Here is a 25670-nt window from a genome sequence, read left to right as displayed (position 1 = left end):
CACACCTGTCTATAGAATCAATTTCTTCCATTCCAGCCTTTCCTCCACCATGGGAAAGACCAAAGAGCTTGACGTCAAGGACAAGACTGTAGACCTGCACAAGGCCGGAATGGGCTACAAGACAATCAGCAAGAAGCTTGGTGAGAAGGTGACAACTGTTGGTGGGATTATTCGGAAATGGAAGAAATATACTGTAAAATAACCATCAATCGCCCTTGTTCTGGAGCCCCATGCAAGATCTTGCATTATGGGATGAGGATGATGATGAGAAAGGTGAGGGATCAGCTCAAAACTACACAGGAGGCGCGTGTTAATGATCTGAAGGCAACTGGGACCAAGGTTTGCCAGTGAACCTCTGATTCATCATGGGCAATTCTTTGTAGGTTTACAACCTTACAAATTCAGCCTGGAATCAAATAATTATTTCCCCCACTGTATATTTAAAAACGCTTTTTTAGAGTTTTTCATTAAGATACAATAAGGTATGAAGATCATAGTAGGGAAAGAATTACCATGGCCAGTTCAGTAAAAGAAAAGCATGAAAGGGAACTCAAGGAAGATCATTATGAAAGTAATGTGCATAATATGGTTAACAGACAAAAAGGATGAGTGTGGGAGAAAAGGTGTTTTATCTGTATTGCAAGGCTTGTTGGCCTTACTGCATTCAGTTAAAAGCTGTCTAAAGTTACGTCAAGACAGCTGAACAAAAGTAAGCAACACTGGGTGAGGTAGATATTGCTAAAAGTGCTTATACAGCAGTTTGTTAAGAAAAGAAAAGGTCATTGTTGAAAGCTACGGAGAGTTCTAAACAAGTTAGTTCCCCATAAGTAATGTCTCTACTGGAGGAATTTAGAGAAGTTAATTTTTTATCTCTTTCTTAAGTTACATTATCTATAAAAGAAACTGCATTTTGATGAACTAATCAGAAATAATACATTTCCCCATTAAGGATGTTATGTTGATTAACCTTATATTGGTTTGAATCCTCTAAGAAAAGTGAGTTGCATCCACATGCGGAAGAAATAAAGGATGTGAATGAGGATTAACATGAAGCAAATAATGTTGCAAAAAAAACAAAACGGGCCCGGTCATCATTAAAATTAATTTCGCTAATTATAGTAAAGTGAAAATCCCTGAAGCATTTTTTATACATTTGTCACAATGCAGTTACATCCAGTGCAATGTCAGGTGATGAGCTTAGCAACCTGCCCTTTGTTAAAATAACATAATGGCAGCCATACCACAAGGAAACAAAACGACAGTGAGAAAATATAAAAATTAAATAAGAAAAAAGTTACTAATGCTATAATTTGCATGCTCCCAAATGTAACATTAAATGTTCAGATTTGAAGAACTCTGACCCCTCTTAAGAAAATGTATACTAGTGCGCTACTGTACTGTATATGTACTATATAATAAAACACTAAGTTCTGTGTGTGTCTGGTTCCTCAGAGAAATCTGATTGGTCAGTTTGGCTTTGGTGATGCAATAGAAGGAAGAAGTGTGAGTGTGAGACACATGGAAAGTACTAAAGGTGCAGGAGGCCTGCTGAGAGTCGTCTTCAAAGACAGGAAGTATAAAAGCAGAAGTGAAGTGACCAAGGCACCGTGAAATGACTAGCAGGCTTTATGGGAACGCAATAGATAGAAGGAGCACCAGTCAAGAAAGTTTCAAACACATGAGGATACCAAGGCAAGGTGCTGAATGTACAAATAAGGCAAAAGATATCAAATGTGATTTTAATTTATTCTATTATCTATCTTTGACAGGTAACGTGGCTAATTGTAAATATATAGATAACAAATTTGTAGCTCTTGTGAGCACTAAATATGCTATTGTATTGAGTACAGTGCATTCAGAAAGTTCTTAGACCTCTTCACTTTTTTCACATTTTGTTATGTTGCAGCCTTATGCTAAAATCATTTAAGTTCATTTTGTCCATCATCAAGCAACTCTCAATTCCCAGAATGACAAAGCAAAAACAGGATTTTAGAAACTTTTGCCAATGTATTATTTCTAAAAAATAAACTGAAATATCACAATGACATAAGTATTCAGCCCCTTTGCTATAACACTTGAAATCTTGCTCATGTGCATCCCATTGTATTGATCACCTTGGGTTGTGTTTAGAGTCCACCTCTGGTCAATTCAACTGATTGAACATGATTAAGAAAAGCTCACCCTTGTCTATATAAGGTCCCACAGCTAATAATATGTATCAGTACAAAAACCAGGCCATCAGGTTAAAGAAACTGCCTGCAGAGCTTAGAGACAGCATTGTGCCAAGACCTACAAGGACCCAAGAGCACAGTGGCTTCAAAAATTCTTACAGACAAAGTTTGTAACAACCACAACTCTTCTTAGAGATGGCTGCGTGGCCAAACTAAACAATCATGGAAAAGGGCCTTGTTAGTAAAGGTGACCAAGAGTCCAATAGGTCACTCTGTTTGAGGTCTAGAGAACATGTGCAAAGATAGGAGAAACTTCCAGAAGGATAACCACCAATGCAACACTCCACTTATCTGGCCTTTATGGCAGACTGGCAGGACAGATGTCCCTCCTCAGCAAAAGACACATGAAAGCCCACTTGAAGTCTGCAAAAATGGACTTGAATGACTTTCAAACTGTGAAACATAATATTATCTGGTATGATGAAACCAAGATTGAACTGTTTCGCTTTAGTTCTAAGCATCATGTATGAAGGAAACTAGGCACCACTCATCACCTCCGGAATAAAATTATAGCATTGAAGCACAGTGATGGCAATATAATGTTATGGGCTTGTTTTTTAATCATTAAGGAGTGGGAAACTAGACAGGGTTGAGGGAAAGCTGAACAGAGCAAAGTACAAAGACATTCTTAATAAAAACCTGCTCAGGGGCACTCTGGACTTCAGTCTGGACTGACGTTTCACTTTCCAATAGAACAATGACCCTAAGCACAAGGCATAATCAACACAGAGTGGCACGGGGACAACTCAGGGAATGTCCTTGAGTGGACCAGCCACAGCCTGGAATTGAACCCAGTCGAACATCTCTGGAGAGACCTGGAAATAAGTTGTCCATCAACATCCGCATAGTAAACTAACAGAGCATGACAGGATCTACATAAAATACCCAAATCCAGGTGTGAGAAGCTTGCTGTGTCATGCCATATAAGATGCCAGGCTGTAATCACGGCCTACTGTGCTTCAGCTGAGCACTGAGTAAAGGGTTTGAATCTTTGTGACAGGGTGATGTTTATTTTTTTTATTTGAAATTTATTTGCAAAAATGTCTAAATTGCCGTTTTTGATTTCTAATTCCAGAGTATCACATTTTTATTTAATGTGGAGAAAATTAATTTAAATGATTTTAGACCGTCAAGTGGCAAAATGTCAAAAATAAAGGAGTCTGAATAGTTTTTGAAAGCACTGAATATACAGAGTGCAGCAACACAATCACTATTCTCTCTGTACTTTGTCTCTTTGTTCTAATACGTCCCAGCAAGAAGCGTGTAGCAACTATGAAAATCACATTAGCCTATGACATGTAAACACTAGACTTTACAAAACTAGATTTTTTTGAGAATATTAGATTTATTGTTACATTAATTTACAAAGCTGCATTACAAATTACAAGAAAAGGTGAATCAAAATATGTCTAACAATTTACCATGAATAAATGCAAAGACTTTATAATTAAATTATGGAATGTTTATTAAATCAGTAAATTACTACAGTCCCACATTAATCTTCAAGCAAATTCATTTTTAAAAAATTGCTTTAGTAAAAGTCAATTTTAATTAGCTTTTTAGCTTCATGGCATAGTGGCCCAGTGCTAATGTAGAGTTCAGAAAAAAAGGACTTTTATTTGCTGTTTGCGTATATAAAAAATATATATTAAAAATACACAAATCAAACTCTTAGGTAACAGGGGACTGCTATGGGATAGCAGAGTTGCAATTCAGGAAACACACTAGAATGGACACCAGTTAACTGCAGGGCACACATCTACACTCATTCACTCCCATGGAGCCAATCTGGAGTTGCCAGTAGGCCTAATCTAAAAGTCTTTAGGGAAGTCTATGCAGGTATGGGGAGAGCATACAGCCTCTACACAGACAACGGCCAAATGCAGTCTTCAGACTTAGGACACTGTGAGGCAACACTAAGAATCTGCTCTGTCATGTTAGCCTTTTTTTGTTAAACACAATAAAATGGGAATTATTAAGGGTTACGTATTAAGATATACTTACTATCCACCTTATTGAAAAGATAAATGTATGTGTGTCTGTCTGTCTGTCACATAAAGATAATGTTTTCTGCTGTCGATCGGTTGTTGGGGGGGGGAATAGTCTTCTGACAGAGATTGACAGCGGTACTCCAGAGGTGGAACTTCTGGTTGGTTCGGGGATTCATTTGCATAAAGCGTGCCGTCTTAGAGGGAAAAAGGAGAGAGGAGAAGAAAAAAAAAGAAAGAAGAACATCGGATAACAGAAAAAGGCAGATCAGCTTCTGCTCTGGCCATGGGAAAAGCCTAGGAGCTCCTATCAGTCCTGTATGAAGGTGGATGGTTTTCTCTTTAGTTCCTGGGAATCGATCGTTCCGCTATTACTTACGGACTCGGGTGAGCTATCAAAACGGACGTACTATACGTTAATCATGGCGCAAGTCTGACTGTATGTCTTTTATGACGAAGAGGAGATAGGTTGTATAGTCTGCTATTTTCAGGACTCCTCATCAGCTCGCCGGTCGTTGTGGGAGTATTACAGTGGACTATCTACGGATCTATATGTTATCTCTGGAACGGGAATTGGGGGAATGAAAATTTTTCATGTGTAAATACATGTATATGTGTAAGGCGCTGCAAATTAAGGGTTACTTAGGTTCGGGCGGGGCGATCCATGTGTAAGGGATTGTTTTTCTATTTGTTGTTTATTTGATGGATTGCAAGGATAAATACGGTCTATGGTGTGCAGTGACTTATAAATGCATTGATATTAAGGGATTGTATTATTAGAATAAAGGCGATGCGGGAACTTTATTAAGGTGTGATATTGGCCTATCCTTTTATCATCTGCCTTTAGCTAGGTCAGAATAGTGGTAGCATTAATCTCAGGCTAGTGATCAAGACGAATTGTTACAGTTGGTGCCCTCTCTGAGGAACTAGGAACATATACGTCTTTATATTCCCGCATTTTGTCTAAATTCACTCTGAGTCACTATGAGTGTGCCTTTGATGCCGCTAGAGCCGGAGGATGCCGCCACATCACCGTCAGGACTCCTGCAGGAACCCATGATCTATCTAGTCTGTTACAGTCCATGTATCTGGAAGATCCACCCGCACCGGACGAGGAGGACGTCGATGGCAACCCGCTGTTACTCGCGGCGGTTTCCGAACGTCTTGATGCTCTGGACGAAAGAATAACCTCTGTGGCGGAAAGTACAATATCTCGGGAAGAGGGGCTCTGCATTTATGTGGATACAGCGATCGCAGAGCAAAGACAACTTCACTGCCCAGCTAGCGGCTATAGAGCGAGAGATTGTGCAGTGTTTACAGCGGCAAGATCGCCAGTGGAAGGATGAACTGCGTAAGGAGATACGGAAAAGTACTTCTGCGATTAAAATGCCGGCTGCACAGTCAACGCCGGGGGGAGCATCGTGCGTTTATCAATCTCATGCGCTTCCTCATGTGCCGGCGCTTGGCTTGGAATTTCCCAAGTTTAAAACGGACTATACTTCAGAGGATGTAATTGACTTTTTGGAGCGCGGGGAAGCTTTTGTGGCTGCTACACCGCTAGGCAATGAAGAGCTTATGGGGGTGATAAACACCTCTTTACAAGGTCCAGGTAGAAGCTGGTGGCAGGCTGCCCGACACAAAATTACTGACTGGATTTCTTTTAAACAGGAATTCCTTAATGCTTTCCTGCCTTCCGGATATAAGATGGAACATGAAGAGTGTCTCCGGTCGATGGTGCAAGCCCCTACACAGTCCATTAGAGATTTTGCTTACGATTATCGGGCTCTGTGTCTGAAGTGGCAACCTGACATGGCAGAGGAAGAGCTGGTATGCCGTATATTGAACGCATGTAATCCACGCTTGGCTGGAGGATTGAGGGGAGTAGTGACCTTGGTGGAACAGCTGGTGAAGGTGGGTTCTCTTGTGGAATGAGACTGGGCTGCTTCCAAAGAATACTGGAATAAAGTGCAGACTACAAAAAAGGAATTTCAGTCCACCAAAGCTCCTAAAAAATGAAGCAGCCTAACTGAAGTGGGGGTCTCAGTGGTCCAAGTACAGACTTCTCTTCTGGTGGTCTCGACTTAGGTGAGGGGATTACACATAGATGCAGTCGTGGATACCGGGAGCCACTTCACTTTAATGAGGAAAAGATTGTGGAAAAGAATGGCACTACCAGGGGAAAACCTGGAAACAGCCACCTCCGTCAAATTTATTTTGGCTGATGGCACCAAGCATGTGGCTGTGGGTAGGGTTTCGTTACCGTTCCAAATGGATTTGACCCTCTGGCAGGCTGAAGCCTATGTTCTGGAGGACAAGCACTTGACCATTCCATTGCTCCTTGGTTTGGATTTTACTACCTCCATCCGGATGTCTGTACATCTGCATTTGAGGAGCTACTCAATAGATGGGGGTGAAATGAGGCCTTTCTTATCCAAAGCTCGCGAAGATTTGGGATGGTTCAGTCTCAATTTTTATGCTGCTGAGGTAATGACCTCCAAGACCAACTCACTGGCAAGCGTTCTGGAACAACCCATGGAGGTGCAGCCTCTATTATGTCGATGGTCAGAGGTATGGACAAAAAAACTGGGTTTGACGCGTACAATAACTCATATTATAAGGACTAAAGATGAGATCCCAGTTCGTCATCGGGCATACAGAGTATCCCCCAAGAAGAGGGAAATTATAAGAGTACATCTGGACAAGATGTTGCAGAATGGCGTCCTAGAACCATCAACTTCACCATGGGCCTCTTCTGTAGTCCTTATCAAAAAACGGGATGGGACATATCGGTTCTGTGTTGACTACAGGGGATTAAATGCAAAAACCCATCATGATGCTTATCCGATGCCCCTAGTTCAAGAAATCTTGGAAAGTCTGCATGGGGCAAACATCTTTAGCACCCTGGACCTCCGCTGTGGATATCGGCAGGTGCAGATGGAAGAATATAGCAAACCAAAGACAGCAGTAATTACCCCCGAAGGATTATTCCAATTCAGAGCCATGCCATTCGGGCTGAAGAATGCTGGGGCTAGTTTCCAGCATCTGATGGAGCAAGTTCTCAATGGGTTAATTGGGAAAATCTGCTATGTATATATTGATGATATAGTGGTGTTCTTCCCAGCATTGCAACCACATCTGCAACATCTAGAAGTAGTCTTCCAGAGGCTGCAACAGGCACATCTGACACTAAATGTGGAGAAGTGTTATTTCCTTCAACCCCAGATTAAATTTTTGGGCCATGTGGTATCAGGAAAAGGGGTTGAAGTAGACCCTGAAAAGGTGGCAGCAATTCAGAACTATCCTACCCCCACCAATATTAAAAGTCTACAGAGGTTTCTTGGTCTTGTAGGGTGGTACCACAAATTTATCCCTCGATTGGCTGACATCGCTGCACCCTTGCGTCACTTGCAGAAGAAGGATGTTCCATGGGTATGGACAGTGCAATGTCAGGATGCAGTGGAACAATTAAAGGGGGCCCTCCAATCTCCACCCATCCTGGCTCAACCTGATGTACAACTCACATTTCAAGTTCATACAGATGCCAGCAACATCGGGCTTGGAGCGGTCCTGACTCAAACAAGCGAGGGGGATAAGAGAGTAATTGCTTATGCATCAAGTGCTCTGCATGGGGCTGAGCTAAATTACTCCACCTCGGAAAAAGAATGTTTGGCGGTAGTCTGGGCTTTGGAAAAATGGCGCCACTTCCTAGAAGGGGTGGAATTCGAGGTCTTCACAGATCATAATGCACTGACTTCCAAAGACTGACCAAAGACGTCATCTCGACTGACCAGATGGGTTTTGCACCTCCAAGCTTTCAATTTCAAGGTATTTTATCAGAAGGGCTGCAATAACATTGTCCCAGATGCGCTGTCCCGGAGTTATTGGATGTCTGGGGATATATGTATGGTAATAACTCATACTCAATGGACAGATCTACCTTTAAGTATGCAGGACCTAGCACGAGCACAATCCAACTGTCCTGTGTGCCAGAAGGTTGGCGAAGATTCTAAGGAGATGGGAAGGGATCGCATACATTTCAAGGACATCCAGGGTGTCCTTTTCCGTGTGGTGCCGGCCAATCTCGGAGGATCCAAATGCCAGTTAGTGTTCCCGGAAGAGTATGTACCCAACTTCCTTAATTATTATCATGACAGTCCTTTTGGGCATCTTGGGCGAATGAAAACAATGATGAAGATTCTGGAAGTAGCTTGGTGGCCCACCATTAGAAGGGATGTTTGGAGCCATGTGAAATCATGTAAAATCTGCCAACAATTGAAGAACCCCCCTGGTGAACCGGTAGGATTTCTCCAATCCACGATTACATCTGAACCCGGCGAAATGCTGGGAGTTGATTTGATGGGGCCTTTACCTTCATCCAAAGCCCAAAAGACAGTGTTAATGGTGGTGGTGGTGGACTATTTTTCAAAATGGGTAGAACTCTTTGCTCTCCGGGTCGCCAAGGCTCCAAAGATCTGTTCTACTCTCAAAGATGAGATTTTCACCCGCTGGGGGGTCCCAAAGTATATTGTGTCTGACAGGGGCCCGCAATTTACTAGCTCTATGCTTCAGGAACTGTATACAGCGTGGGGTATCAAACAGAAATTTACCACGGCTTACCATCCGCAGACGAATTTAACGGAAAGAGTGAATAGGACTTTGAAGACTATGGTAGCCTCCTATGTGGGGGAACGACACCGAGATTGGGATAAGTGGCTGCCGGAGCTCTAATTTGCTATCAACACAGCGGCGCATGAGGCCACTGGTGAAACCCCTGCTCAGGTGGCTATCGGATGACAACTCAAAAGTCCCCTGGATCGTCTTATCACCCCAGCACCTCTCCCTGATTCAAAGACATACAATACAATTCAGATCCTTGAAAAATTAAAGCAGCAAGTACAACGGAGGTTAGTGAGAGCTACATCCAGACAGGCTAAGTATTATAATGCACGACGGCGAGCAGTACCCTTTGCTGTCAGGGACTTGGTTTGGATTAGGACACACCCACTCTCCAGTGCTGTCAACAGATTTGCTGCTAAACTAGCGCCCAAGTGGGGGGGTCCAGTAAGAATAATAAAACGATTAGGACAGGTTAATTTCTGCATACAAAGGGGTAGTGGTGTAGAAGCCATAGTGGAAACAATACATGTGTCCAATATCAAGCCCTACTTTGGACCCGCCGTGCCGCCGACTGGGGGTGGGTATCTATGTAGCGCTGCCACATAAAGATAATGTTTTCCGCTGTCGATTGGTTGTTGGGGGGGAATAGTCTTCTGACAGAGATTGACAGCGGTACCCCAGAGGTGGAACTTCCGGTTGGTTTGGGGATTCATTTGCATAAAGCGCGCCATCTTAGAGGGAAAAAAGGAGAGAGGAGAAGAAAAAAAAAGAAAGAAGAACATCGGATAACAGAAAAAGACAGATCAGCTTCTGCTCTGGCCATGGGAAAAGCCTAGGAGCTCCTATCAGTCCTGTATGAAGGTGGATGGTTTTCTCTTTAGTTCCTGGGAATCGATCGTTCCGCTATTACCTACGGACTTGGGTAAGCTATCAAAACGGACGTACTATACGTTAATCATGGCGCAAGTCTGACTGTATGTCTTTTATGACGAAGAGGAGATAGGTTGTATAGTCTACTATTTTCAGGACTCCTCATCAGCTCGCCGTTCGTTGCGGGAGTATTACAGTGGACTATCTACGGATCTATTTGTTATCTCTGGAACGGGAATTGGGGGAATGAAAAATGTTCATGTGTAAATACATGTATATGTGTAAGGCACTGCAAATTAAGGGTTACTTAGGTTCGGGCGGGGCGATCCATGTGTAAGGGATTGTTTTTCTATTTGTTGTTTATTTGATGGACTGCAAGGATAAATATGGTCTATGGTGTGCAGTGACTTATAAATGCATTGATATTAAGGGATTGTATTATTAGAATAATGGCGATGCGGGAACTTTATTAAGGTGTGATATTGGCCTATCCTTTTATCATCTGTCTTTATCTAGGTCAGAATAGTGGTAGCATTAATCTCAGGCTAGTGCTCGAGATGAATTGTTACAGCTATATCTCTGTCATTTCAAAAGATGGCACATCACAAACATTTTTAGTAATCAAATGCATTACCTTTGTCATTCCAATAGATGGCATATGGGAAACATAAACACTGCTTTTACAAATCCCATGCAAAATGTCATATAACTGAGACATATGCATTTCATGGTGCGCTGCAAACATTAACACTGAGGTTTATGTAGATTACCTAGATTTCAACGCATCTTTGATAGGTAGCACAGGTAGTTTGCTTAATAATTTTTTAATTGTAATAAATAAACAAAGCACAATACAAAAGCAGCTATAAAGTGTATGAAATTAACCATCTTTGGAAAAAAGCATTAGGACCCCAGATCAATTTTTGACATTAATCTAATGTTATTTTTCATTTTATAACTAATATGTTTTCCTGATGCTGTATTATAGTTTGAATGAATCTTCACGCAGAATCCCAGGTTAGTACAGCAAGTATTGATTGCCATTTTTTTCTAAAATCTAATCTCTGAAGGAATTGAACCAACAAATATCTCTGAGTCAGATGTCCCACTCTTTAAATATTTTCTTATCTTCTCCTTCATTATCTTCCACTTCCACTATTCACCACCCTAAGTAATTCCTCTCATCAAATCACTTCCTGATTTGGCAGTTTATGCATAAAATGTAAGTATCATAACACAATTTTTGATATGTGCCTCTTCTGCTCTTTTTAAGCATTAATTTAGGATTCATAAGCCATATACTGAAGAATGCAATACTGAGAGACTTTTAAGCCACCAAATTGAAGTTATTTTAGTATGCCACATTGCACAGAGATAAATAACCAATTTATTGATGTTTTCTAAGTGCTGCAAAGTAAAAAAAGCCTTTATTAATATCTTGCTGCTTATTTGTGACTAACAGATGAATTATATTATAGGTAATACTTTACATAAAGTGTTACTGAGTACTTCTGTCCTAAAACATTAAGGCCTTTCCCCTAAAATCCAAACTATTTACACTGACTATACTTTTAATGCAGTGTAGGCCAGTAACCAACAGTGGAAGGAGAGCCACCAGCTATAAACTGCATCACTTTTATAAAAACTTACTAAGAGACAGACACAAATTCTGATGTTTCCTTTTATCTCTTGTGCATAAAAGTATTAATTTGTTTTTATAACTTCTGGTTGCTAAATACATTCATAATGTCATTAGGGCTGACATGTACTATCACAGTAATAATTTCGTTATCATCAAGTTCAATTTATATTCAATGTCTGGAACCCTGGTTCCTAGTTTAAAATGTAATATATGGTGCATCCGGAAAGTATTCACAGCGCATCACTTTTTTCACATTTTGTTATGTTCCAGCCTTATTCCAAAATAGATTAAATTCATTTTTTTCCTCTGAATTCTACACACAACATCCCATAATGACAATGTAAAATAATTTACTTGAGGTTTTTGCAAATTTATTAAAAATAAAAAAACTGAGAAATCACATGTACATAAGTATTCACAGCCTTTGCTCAATACTTTGCCGATGCACCTTTGGCAGCAATTACAGCCTCAAGTCTTTTTAAATATGATGTCACAAGCTTGGCACACCTATCCTTGGCCAGTTTCACCCATTCCTCTTTGCAGCACCTCTCAAGCTCCATCAGGTTGGATGGGAAGCGTCTGTGCACAGCCATTTTAAGATCTCTCCAGAGATGTTCAATCGGATTGAAGTCTGGGCTCTGGCTGAGCCACTCAAAAACATTCACAGAGTTGTCCTGAAGCCACTCCTTTGATATCTTGGCTGTAAGCTTAGGGTCGTTGTCCTGCTGAAACATGAACTGTCGCCTCAGTCTGAGGTCAAGAGCGCTCTGGAGCAGGTTTTCATCCAGGATGTCTCTGTGCATTGCCGCAGTCATCTTTCCCTTGATCCTGACTAGTCTCCTAGTTCCTGCCGCTGAAAAACATCCCCACAGCATGATGCTGCCCGGTGCCGGCTGTACGCTGGGGCAAGAAGGGGCAATGCCCCCTTAAACAAACGTCCTGCCCCCTTAAATCAAACTTTTAGAAGTTGAGAAAGAAAATAATAGATTACCCACAAACTGAATATGGACAAGATTTACTACAGTAGCTGAAAAATCCACTGGAAAAGGCACAAATGAGATGATAGATTTCACCTCTTGTTCGCTCTTTCCCTCCGTGCACTGTTTGTCCGCAGCTCACACAGTACTCCATAGAGATCCCCCACTCACCCTCCCCCCAGCTAAACATCCAATCACTGTTAGTATGCAAATGACCCGGTGTCAGGTTTCTAAGTAGGCAGGGCAGAGCAAAATGAGTTGCGCAACAGCTTTGAGTCTTTGAGGAAGCAGCAAATCTCTGTCGTCAACATCATAGCGACTCGTGATATAATTAACAACAACTAAAAAATACATCTATATTTGTACAGTTAATGGGGGACTAGTCCATTGTTCTCACAGTTTCAGTCTGGTAGAGAAGTGTTTCTTTCTCTTTTTCTCAAGCACCACTGTGTCTGCTGCATAGAGCCGACTGGAGGACCTGTGTCTGTCTGTCAGACCCAACACAAAGCCCCGCCTCAGCTTCAACTCTGCACTCAACAGTTTTCTCGTTTCATATACTGATGTAATCCCAGCGATTTTAGTAAAGATTATTCACTTTCCACCCAGCTTCCAGCAGCTCACAAAGGGAAAGTTAATGCTGTGAGATGCATCCTTTTTTCCAAGCTTTTAAAAAGTGTGGCGCTGCCCCTGCCTGTACCAATAGCAGTAGCAATGATGCTGCTGCTGGTACATCAGAGACATCAGCTGGCATGTCTACTCCTGTGGCATCAACAGGCACTGGTTCTTCTGTACCTCTGCCAACAATTGCTGCCCCAAAGCAACCCGCTCAGCTACCCAGTGACTTAAATGACAATACACCATCCCAGCCAATACTGGGTAGTTACCCCAAAAGTGTATTTGGTGGTACAACATTAAGATCATTCAATCCTGCCTGGTACCGCACACAACCATGGCTGGAGTACTCTGTTGTGCGGGACACATGCTTCTGTTTCCCCTGTCGGTAATATGACAGCACTGTTAATGAGAGGTATGTAGTTTTTACCTTAACTGGTTTTAACAACTGGAAAGCAGCACTTGATCGAGACAAGGGGCTACAGAGGCATGTGTCCAGCCACAACCATGTGCATGCTTCAACCTTCTGGACTGAGCATAAAAGCAGAGAGGCCACAGGGGGGACTGTGGATTCAATGTTGGCTGGTAAAACACAACTTGAAAAAACCATTACTATGTCAAGAGTATCGGTAGTGCTGTAAGGTTTCTCTGTGTAAATGAGTTGGGGCTCCTTGGGACGGCAGAAACCTTGAGACATGATGCAGCGGGTAATGATGATGACATTGCTTCAGGTATTTTTCTAAAACTGATGGAATATACCTTAGAGAAGGACAAGAAGCTAGCAAGCATTGCTAAGTGTATCCCAAAAATGCAAAATACACATGTAAGGATATCCAAAATACAATTATCCAAACACTGGCTGACATGGTGCTTGGAGAAGTCAGGAAAAATATGAAAGTGCTGATTCTGTAGGGTTTTGCCTCAAAAGTGATGGGACCAGGGATAGGTGCAATGTGGAAAATGTGTCTGTGATAATACGGTTTGTCAGAAATTCCATGCCAGAGGAGCATCTTATTGGGTTGCTTGACTTGTAACAACTTGATGCAGAGTACATCACCTCTGAGATGCTGTTACAGCTTTCTGATGCTGGCTACAGTGCTGACAGTATACTGAGCCAGTGTTATGATGGGGCTTCTGTGACGAGTGGGGTTAGAGGTGGTGTACAAGCTCTGCTCCAAAAGAGGCTTGACAGATTTGTCCCATACATCCACTGCTACAACCACCAACTGCACTTAGTGGCTGTGCATGCCATGCAGAATGAGCCGTGTGCAAAAGATTTTTTAGCCTATCTAGTTCACTCTACAACTTTTTTCACCACCACTATGTGCTCAATAAACATGATGCACCTTGTCTAAAAAGGCTGCTTGAGATCAGATGGACAAGCCACTATGAGGTGACAAGGTGCACTGTGGACAATCAAGAACAAATCCTTAGTATCCTATCAGAGATGACAGAGGATGATGATGCTGCAGTTGACCTGTGTACCGAGGCATCAGGCCTGCTATGCCAAATTAAGAGGCATCCACTTCTTTGAGATTGGAAAGTTCCCAGTGTGGGTGCTTGGTGTCTTGAAACCAGCAAATGCTATTCTACGGTCTCGGTCAGTTGATCTGTGCAGTGCTTCTGAGGTTGTTAGTGCAGCACGGGACTCCTTAAAAAACATCCGTGAGGATGACTGTTGGGGAGTGTCATCCAACAAAGAGAAGGAGAACAATGAGCAAACACCTGAAAAGATCTCTGCTCAACATCCTTGACAGGGCCATTTCAGAAATGGAAACTAGATTTTCACATAAGAATATTGACCTGATTTTTTTATTCTATTTTTCAGTTTTATTTTTCAAGACTTTTTATATTTTTTTTTATAACATGGCCTAACCTTTTTAGTTTTGTTAATATTGGCAATAGTGAGAAGTGTTATTGTTGGGTTTGAATATATTTGATATAGGTCATCCAGTTAAGGTAAATGTCATGTTTTTAGTTGTTATAATCTGATGAGGAATATTTTACTTTATTTTTTGTTGTTTTATTTTTCAGTTTTCCTCTTGAGGGATTTCCACCTTATCGTAGTCAGGAGGTTTGCGTGCCTCAGTGACCCTAAGAGCTACACCAGCAGAAGCTTAGCCTTCAGGTGGGACACCCAAGTTGGACAGGTCTTAGGGTAGAGGCCTGACAAAGTGCAATCCAATGACATAACAAAAACAGTTATCCAGAGCACCCCCACCACCACCCCACCCCTTTCCCACCTACGTCGCCACCATGTGCCCCCTTCACATTTCTTCCTGCCCCCTTAAATATGCCTGTCTAGAACCGGCCCAGATGCTGCCACCACCATGCTTCACTGTAGGGATGGTATTGGCCTGGTGATGAGCGGTGCCTGGTTTCCTCCAAACATGACGTGACACCTGGCATTCACACCAAAGAGTTCAATCTTTGTTTCATCAGACCAGAGAATTTTGTTTCTCATGGTCTGAGAGTCCTTCAGGTGCCTTTTGGCAAACTCCAGGCAGGCTGCCATGTGCCTTTTACTAAGGAATGGCTTCCGTCTGGCCACTCTACCATACAGGCCTGATTGGTGGATTGTTTCAGAGATGGTTGTCCTTCTGGAAGTTTCTCCTCTCTCCACAGAGGACCTCTGGAGCTCTGACAGAGTGACCATCAGGTACTTGGTCAACTTCCTGACTAAGGCCCTTCTCCCACGATCGCTCAGTTTAGATGGCCGGCCAGCTCTAGGAAGAGTCCTGGTGGTTTCAAACTTCTTCCACTTACAGATGAATGGTGGCCACTGTGCTCATTGGGACCTTCAAAGCAGGAGAAATTTTTCTGTAACTTTCCACAGATTTGTGCCTCAAGACAATCCTGTCTCGGAGGTCTACAGACAATTCCTTTGACTTCATGCTTGGTTTGTGCTCTGACATGAACAGTCAACTGTGGGACCTTATATAGACAGGTGTGTACCTTTCCAAATCATGTCCAATCAACTGAATTTACCACAGGTGGACTCCAATGAAGCTGCAGAAACATCTCAAGGATGATCAGGGGAAACAGGATGCACTTGAGATCATTTTTGAGCTTCATGGCAAAGGCTGTGAATACTTATGTACATGTGCTTTCTTGGCTTTTTATTTTTAATAAATTTGCAAAAACCTCAAGTAAACTTTTTTCATGTTGTCATTATGGGGTGTTGTGTGTAGAATTCCGAGGAAAAAAATTAATTTAATCCATTTTGGAATAAGGCTGTAACATAACAAAATGTGGAAAAAGTGATGCGCTGTGAATACTTTCCAGATGCACTGTATATTGCTATTTTTTATTGTTATGAATTCCAGCATTCTAAACTATAGACATGCCAATTATAAGCACTTTATTTGCATCACCAATACATGAGTTGCTGTTAACTTTTAATCCAGAATCCATGGATCAGGCACCAAAACTGCAAGCCTCCATGTTATCTGAGCAGCAGGAAGACAAGCTGCAAGCCCTTGCACTGTAACAGCTGAGCTGCTGCCTTCTGCTCTTCAAGTCAAAGAACTCACAGCCCCCAACCGCCAAAAACCGTTGTCTCACAGTTCCTCTTTCAAGTCACATAAAAGTCAATGTAAAACTGAGAAAACTGCAGCCTTCACCAGGAACTGGCCATCAGTTACATGCAAAGCCCAAAGATGTGCCAAACAGAAAGTCATCTGCGTGATTTTATGGAAAGAATTTATGGAAACACTTGTAATGGTTGCCATCATAGTCCTGATGATCTTGTAGCACAAGCTTCCCTCCAAGGTCAGTCATCAATCAAATACAGATCAAAAGTATCTTTACTATGTTATTAAAAATAATACATTGTTTTTTAATTATGTTGTTAATTTTTTAATTACATTATTATTTTAAATACTATCATTTCTATAGTTTAATAATCACTTAAGTGACAGTTACAATTCTATAGTATAAATACTATAATAATAATGAACATGTGGATATTCACTATACTTTGTATTCATTTTGTTTTTCAAAAATAAATTATTTAAATCATCCATAATTTTTCTAGAGGTTTTCTAATACTTTTATGTAAATCGTAAGATTATCATTATGCCCTATGGCACTGAGTTATATTAAGCTGCTCAAAAATTAATATGAGGATATATTATTTTAACAATGAAGGCAATAGGATTCCCTTTTTTGAGTAGCACTATGAAAAAATAATTAATCTAACTTCAATTAAACTTGGTTACTGAACTGAATTGTACTGTATTACTGCACTGTCAATAGATATTGACAACCATTGTTGACGTGACAGGGACACTGATAGGAGATTTGCAGACCTTACTGTGCTGCATGTTGAGAGGAATGCCTGGACGATGCTCCAGAGTGCCTACCTACTCAAACGAATGAGACCAGAAGCATTTCGCAGAGGAATGCTTGGGCTTGGGAAATTACTGCTGGTGATTAAACAGCCTGCCATGCAGAAATACTGCTGGTCGATTAATAAGAATTTAATTCTTTTTTAAAACTGGCATTTGTTTTAAAGGAGTAAGAACCGTACAGTCAAGGAAAAAAAGAATTCGCTTTGAATGTCTAAGTACATTTTGTTAATATATATTTTACATCAGTTCAGACACTGACTAGACATCTCCTCTGACTTCAGAAATATTAAGTTCTAAACAAAATTCTGCTGAAACTTTTATAATACTAAATTCAGCCTGTATGACTCCTTATGAATATTTAAAAGACAAGAAGTAGCAGACCCATATATATATTTTATACTAAATTTTTTAAATAAGCATTTATCAAAGACAGATTAGGTCAGGTGACATGATGGCAAAATAGCCAATGTCCCCAACACTCTCTGTGTGATTCCTGGTTTGGTTGCTGTGGGGGTTTTATGATTTCCTTTCATATCCTAAAATGTTTGGAGACAAAATTGTCAATGTATGAACAAATGTTAGTGTGTACATATTTGCTCTCTAATGGACTCTTAATACAGACCCTTCTTGGATGCCTATTACTCTGCAATGGATAAAGTAGGTTCAGAAAAGCAAAGCAGAATGGGCATATTATGACAATAAATGTGCTTTTTACTATACTATATTCTGGGGTGCCACAACTGCTAGTAAACTTTGTTGATATTATCCATCCATCCAATCATTTTCCAACCTGCTGAACCCGAAACAGGTTCACGGGGGTCTGCTGAAGCCAATCCCAACCAACACAGGGCACAAGGTAGGAACCAATCCCGGGCAGGGTGCCAACCCACCGCAGTTATTGATATTACTTTATGGAAATCTATCTTTATATTGAAATAGTTACCCAGATGATTACTTTAGAAAACTTATAAGATGTCTTGGTGAGTTCATCAGTGGGCACTAACTCTGTCGTCCATGAAAAACCAAGGTCATGACTCTCTGTGGCCATAAAAGATACCTGGGCATCTTTCGAAAAGAGTAGGGTGTATCCTGCTGTCCTGGCTAAATTGCCCAGCACAGCCTGGTCAGTCTGGCCCCCTCATCATCCCCTGTCCCTTATTGGCTAACTGTCTCTCTCATCTCTTCACCAACACATAGCTAATGTTTAGTGAGTGTACTTGTGCAATAATGGCTGCTGTTGCATCATTAGCTGAGATTATTCTGAAACAGCCCATCTGACATTGTAAGCATTTGATCACCTGTTATATATTCTTCACGTTTGCAGTTTCCAGTTTTTTTCATTACAGCAAAAATGTTTTAAAGTGTGCTGGTGATGTGTTTGCCAACTGTCCCACGTCATTCTTAACAAGGTACAAAAATAATAAAGCAGGTTCAGCTCTTCTGTTGTAACAAGTTCTCAGTTTAAATTACTTTTTAAAATGGACTGAAAGGTACTATCATCCTGAGCAACACACAAAAATAAACAATGAGGTTTGCAAAATGAATTGCTTGTAAGTGTAACCTTTTTTTGAAACAGTTTTAAATATATAGTTTAATATACAGTAGAATTATATTCACTGGTTGAAATATCTCTCCTCAAAACTCCTGTTAAGTAGATTGCTGCTGAAGGATTTGTGAAGGTCTAGTAGGAAATGCTTACTAATCCATTTCAGAGTCCTCAGGAATTAAATAGCAACGGTGAATTATCTGATACTAGGCAGTCCTCCCTAACCCAGAAAAGTTCTTAATCTCATTAATTCATTTTTTTATTTACTCATTCATCTTCTAAAGTCGGTTAGTGCGGGGCCTTTGGAAGTCATAGCCTATCTACACAGAATCAAAGAAGGCAGGAAGAAATCCTGGACTGAACGTCTCAAAGCACACTAATGGACATATCCACACTTACTCCTACCTGGACAATTTATCAACTGCAGTGATTCTAATTAGTATTTGGCTTGGGGATGTTAGAGGAAACCCAGAGCACTTGAGAAAAATTATTAAAACCAATTCTTTTCCTGGATATGGTCTGTGTGAAGTTTGCACCTTTTCCCAATACTTAAGTGGGTTTGTAGTTCTTACGGTTTTCTCGCATATTTCCAGCACATACAGGTTAAATTGATTGGAGAGTTTAAGTTGTTGACTTTAATAATAAGGTCAAAAATGAGTCAGAAACTTACTAATAAGGGGCATTTATGACATATTATTGTAAAATTGTTAAAATATTGAGACAAGCAACTGAACACAGTATTTTATCTTCTCTAGAATAGCAGAAACATCAAAACTTTAAATAACTTCTGAACAGTGGCTCTTGTATTTGTAAATAAATAATTTGAACAGGGAAAAGGGAAAACAACTGACTTGTCTGAACCACAGTGATATGCTTATAAAGTCAAAAAGAAGAGAGACAATCCTATTTTTACTTTGCTTCAACTCTACAGTAACCAGCAGTAATCTTATAACATTCATAGTACTTTATTATCAACCACTGTACTGGCTTAATTTGGATTTCAATTTGACAAAGTAACAGTGGAGTGCAGGTTAGTGCTACTCTACTTTCTCCAAATTCCACAAGCCTAACCTTGACCTTACTGACTACTCCAAACTGGCCCATTACAAGTGAATGAGAGTGCATACATGAGTGTGCCCTGTTATTGACTAGTGTCTCATCAAGTGCACTTGAACCCAAAATAGGCTCTACTTTCTCTTGACCCCAAGTTGGATTACGTTGATCTAGAAAACAGATGTAGATTTGGAAAATCTCAGAAGAGTGAAGCTGACTTGTTGTTGTCCTCATAAAGTGATTCTCCACAAGGGCCTATTTGTTAACTGTTTTATATATATCACTAGCTGTGCTACCCATCTAAGACACTAAGCAATCAGTGTATACCTTAGTTTAATTCAGTGTTAATGTTTGCAGTGCACCATCTATTGGAATATATTTTTAATACATGCAGTAATAAAATGCTATTGCATTTTTGTTCCAACAGATGGCGCATCATAAACTTTAGCACTGCTTTTCATGAATACCATACTAAATGGCATATACCAAAGATATAGCAACCAGACAGACACATAGATACACATACACACCCTTTTATTAAGGTGGATAACAGTGTCACGTTTGTTTAATCAAATACTGCGTTTCCAGGAACTGAATGCTACCCTAGCAGCACTAGGTACAAGACAGGAAACAGTCATGTTTAGTGTGCAAGTCCAACAAAGGATGACTCACAAATCCAGTGTCCGACACTTGGACTGTGCAGAATGCACACATTCTCCCCATGTATGTTTCATTTTTCTTCTGCTCTGACTCTCCTCTACCCTTCCCAAAGATATACAGGTTAGGTAATTTCACGAGTCTGAATCAGAAACAACTGTGATAGACTGCCATGCTGTTTAATGGGTTTTTCCTGCTTTATGAACAGTGGTGCTGCGAAAAGCATCAGGCTTGCATGACCTTGTTCATGGGGAGGTGGGGGGAATTAACCTTTTCAACAGACAGATATCAGGTAAACGGTCAAGGACTGAAAGACTGTCAAGTTGGACAGGAGTGAAGTTCATTCTGAGAAGGCTGAAAGGCAAAGCAGGACGTTAGAATGTTTTGTATACAGTAGCTAGTCTGTTTGCAGGTTATAACAGCTTTTGATTCCCATGGGAGTTGCCCATGAGCTTGGAAAATAACTTTCCTGTGTTTTGAGAAACTGTAAAAATGCTAGCCGCCTTGCTACTGGACAGTAAGCCATGAGGGGTAGAGAGTGGCTGTCTTTTATGAAAACTTTTTCCAAATAAGTTAACACTGAAGTTTTCAGTTTAGTTTTAGTTCAGTTGGTGTTTTCTGGTCATTCTGAAACTTTGAGAAAAGCTGCGGATATTAAAATGGAGCTTGCCACCTGCTTAGACGCTGGATACTTTCCAAGGAGCTCTGTCTCCAACAAGAAATTGTTTGTTTCACTTTAGATTAAGAAAATATATTCTGTGACTAAGAAACTGGACCATCTTGGAAATGTAATTTGGGACTGCATGAATACTGCATTAACCCATCCAGCGTGTATAATCCTTTACAATACTTAAATATACTGCTGTTGGTTATCACGCTAATAATATCATTTTTGAATAAAAGCTTAAACTCCATGTTTCTGTCTGATTCTTGATTACTAGCATTGCCAAAAGGCTACGATTGTTCATTCCTTGTATAGCTGTGATCCCTTAAGGACACAAAGAATGCTTAGTGAATTCTTCTATTGGTGGTAAAGTGGGTTTAAGTAAAATAGTAAAAATAAAAGACAATCCCAGTTAGTAAGCAACCTGCCATTAGAGGTCCCTAGGGTTGAATAGTGTGGGTACAATATGAGAAGTAAGAATACATAGCTGATTTTGACATTGCTTTGTACCACATTACCCCCTGCCCCCCATTAAGAAAAGAACCTAAGAGGTTAGTTGGTATTCACATTAGGTGATCTGATAACATGATAAAACACCCTAAATTGGATAAAGTGGTCTGGGAACATTTATTGGTATGTATATACAGTTCATTGGTATAGTTTTCCCCATCTCCTTGAGTTTAACAGGGAAGACACTAATGCCATGTGTTCAGCTGACTCGGAGAGCAAACTCTTTTAATTGTAGGACGACAGAGAAATGACATGTTTTGTTTTGTGTTGTTAGTTTCTTATCTGTGTGCACACTGAAGTGAAGACCTACCATATTCATTTGAAAACTGTACTTCGATTATGAAGCTGTATGTTCATATTGGCTAATCCAAGATGAAATCCCATAGAGAGTTCTCCTGTGAAACACACAATTTAACAATTAGTGGAAAAGTGGTATGCTACTGCTCCTATGAGCAATTCACTGAAACCAAGAAAGCCTCTAGTCTTTACCCCTTAGGCAGTCACGGATTTTATAGAAAGATGTCCTCACAAGTCAATGAACTTCAGTGCATGTCTATCACTCTCCAGACCTACGTCCTTGTGATTTTTACCTCTGGGGCTCATCAAAAGGAAAAGTGTACAGAAAAGCCTTAGAAAGACTGAAGGACACCACACATCAGGAGATAAACAGCACCTCAGCCAGTGAATGAAGTCTGTGTTCATGTTTTCTTGAATATGTTACAACACACTGAAATCTGCATCACTGCTGGTGGAGAGCATTTTCAGTCCTATAAAATGCTTAGCAACATTCTTTAAAACTATTCCCTAATAATAATAAAATAACAAAATAAATATTTAAATGTAATATAACATTCTTTATTCTTTTATTACTGATAAAATCATTAACAACATCAACACTAAAACTGGGCTGCTTTTTCGTACCATTCTATAGAGCAAGAGTTCCCAAAGTGGTCGATATCAACCCCGTGGGGTCGATTTGAACTTTCTAGGGGTCAATAGTTTCAATAAAAAAATTTGGGGGTTGACGACAGCCAAAATAGACCCCCTTACTACTGCTATTTGTTTGTTACTTTAAAATATCTATGATTCCAATAAGTACCGAATTAAGAAGTAAAATAATTAAGAAAAACACTTTTTTGATAAAAACACATTACATACCAAACTTGCGAATGAAAAGGTGAAATGTGTCATTAAAACAGTCACACGTAAGAATGCATTGAACATATCAAAGCAAGTGCGGACATGAAAACCATTGCATGTCCGCACTTGCTTGCGGTGGGAAGAGACGACGGATATTCGATATTAGCAGACTCTAACAGCCTTGTCATAAAACACTATAAAATGGTTTGTTTGATGTGACATATACTTATTTGTGATTTGAACTTTGAATATAATTATTTATTGAGAAGCAGTACTACGAAAAAGAAAATCAGAGGACACAGTTTATTTATTCGAGTTTGAACAAAAATCTTCTGTTTCAAGTAAGTACATACTTTATTGTTTTTTTTTTTAATCACAGGGGCTGTCGAAATTGTTTGTTAATAAAAGTTTTTATTTCTTCAGATAATAATATGACTGAACCAAAAAAGAAATGCAGACAGTACAGCTTAGACTGTTTGTACTTATTTTAAATTTACATATTGATTTCATAAATGTCAATAATATAAAAAAAACTGTGCTCATATTTTTTTGCTTTAATTTTCGTTAGTGCAGGTTTTGATATTAAATGTTGCACAAGATAATGCCATATTCCGTAGTCCTTTTATCTTTTTCAATCATTAATTACAAGTGATTAAAATGAAAATTTTGATATCTAGTAAAATATTTAATATCGAGTACTGTACAAATGTATTCATTTGAGTAAGTAAAGTAAATGACTAGGGGGTTGATGGTTTTAAATGTTTTTGGTAAAGGGGTCTGCAGCCGAAAAAAGTTTGGGAACTCTTGCTATAGAGTATATATGCAATTTCAAGTTAACCTAATATTTAATATCATCTTCATTGTCCATAGTTGTAATACTATTGTTCAAATTATTTATTTTTTTTACCTCTTCATTTACTTTATCCTAAATGTTCTTATATTTATAGGCACTTTTTGTAGTGCACATATGTTTCCAAAAACTGAAGTAGAAATAAATAATAGACTTTTATTAGACCCTTGTCTATGTTGCTCCCAAATGAACCAAATGTAACCATAAAAATGCAAAAATGTACACTGACTGTTTCTGTATTTCACTTTTTTCATGGTTTGCTTTTTCACATTAGGTCAAGTTTATCTAGACTCTCTCATTAAATGCTTCTCATAAATAAGTGATTATACTGTTTGTCCTAAAAATGTCAGCATTATAAACAATGTCATCGCTCTCAACGTAGACAACAATTTGCAAACTTTTTCTCATTTCATTCAGGTCTTTGTCCTTGTTAGCCAGTACACACACTGCAGCAGAATTGTCTGACTTGCTGTTTTCAATGGTAATGGCCTATTTTAATTTTAAGTAGTAGGTACAAACTGTAAAGATGTTTATTTTTTGGCTAGTATGAAATTCATAAAACAATTTGCATATTGTTCTTTTCTCTTTGCTTTAAAGTAATTACCACCACACTCAACATTGAAAATAACGGCAATAACATCCTTTAAGCCCAAACAAAGGACTTTGAACTTCAGGTTCCTGCAAAGGGTATTGGAAAAGTGGTATTGTGTGTTGCAAATTCAATAATATTTATGGCAACTGTGCAGTGTATAAGCTTCCACTAGGTTTTTCATACAACTTCATGTCTGTCCAGAACGGTATTGGTTTACTGTGGCATATGAAATGTGCTGCTGAAATGGATATACAGTAGCAAATCAATTAAAAAAGACTTTACTAAAAAACATTCAACTTGAACTACTGTACATATTTGGTAGACTCCTCTGCTAGTTATCATTATAACCAAAATCATAATTTTGAACTGTTAAATATAAATCCATTGCTAACTTATTGTTTTAAAGATGCATAATTACCCATGGCGAAGAAGGGGACTCCCAGCAGTGTAGAGTTGTACTTTCCATCTGTAATGAAAAATATCCCTGCTGCAGTAACATTGGCTTTACAGATGGTAAGAACTCCTAGTAGACCTAGAAAAGGCTTCCCCCGAAGACAGTCCCGCATGGAACTAGAGACAGTGGCTGCTAACAAAACTAGCACCAGGCTCACCAGCACCTCGCTCCTTGCTAAAGAGATAGTTTTGTGAAAATCCCTCCAAAGACTGAATGAGGTCAGAGACTGAATGTAAAGGTTTTCATTAACTGTAGAAAGACTGCGAATAAGTTTGCAAAACTCATTTTCCCACTTCTCAGCAATAATATCCTGGATTGTAGAGCCATAGTTGTGGAGGTAGTAGGTAATCTGGACTGCTCTGGCAGATTTGACTTGTTGGTCTCTGCTGTTTGGAATAATTGTGACGCCGCCCAGTTGATGGCCAATGAAAGCGATTCTTCCACCCTTCAGGAAAAAAAAAAGCAAAATGGAATTGAAAAATATTTAATACCAGTCCTTAAATAAAATCATAGCAATTCAGAATGCTTTTCTGCTATTATGAGTAGTCTTGAAACATGACATACATAATTAGTGTCCTTTGTTTGTATCTGTAAGGAACTAATGTTTCTGACAATTATATAAAATAAAATTTTATATTTTAAGAATTAAAAAATCCTGCGATAAGCCTAAAGTGAAAAGATGGAGGACAATACAAACATGAAGGGTTTTTGGATGTTTTTTACTATTTTGTTTACATTTCCTTTTTTACATTCAATCAGTGTGATTCTTGTTTAAAATATATCAGATTCTCCTACCATCCAACAAACTATCCTCATTTTAATTGGTGGGGATTGTGGTGGCAGTTTGTTGGAAAAGTGGACCCGTCTTTCCTTTCCTTTGGAAACACATTCAGTCAAGGTTTTCTGAGGCCAAAC

General features: G+C 39.6%; 1 protein-coding gene across 2 annotated transcripts in view; it reads right to left on the bottom strand.

Moving 5' to 3' along the window:
• The window catches only part of ptchd4 (patched domain containing 4), an 88683-nt gene that overhangs the window by 9631 nt on the left and 53382 nt on the right, over positions 1 to 25670 (bottom strand). For both annotated transcript variants that reach the window (XM_039748977.1, XM_039748978.1), the window contains exon 2: positions 24720 to 25200. In XM_039748977.1, the coding sequence (XP_039604911.1) occupies positions 24720 to 25200 (481 nt within the window). The remainder of the gene's footprint in view (positions 1 to 24719; positions 25201 to 25670) is intronic.

Source organism: Polypterus senegalus, chromosome 3 (assembly GCF_016835505.1).
Source record: "Polypterus senegalus isolate Bchr_013 chromosome 3, ASM1683550v1, whole genome shotgun sequence".
NCBI lineage: Eukaryota > Metazoa > Chordata > Cladistia > Polypteriformes > Polypteridae > Polypterus > Polypterus senegalus.
This window is presented reverse-complemented; position numbering and strand designations above follow the sequence as displayed.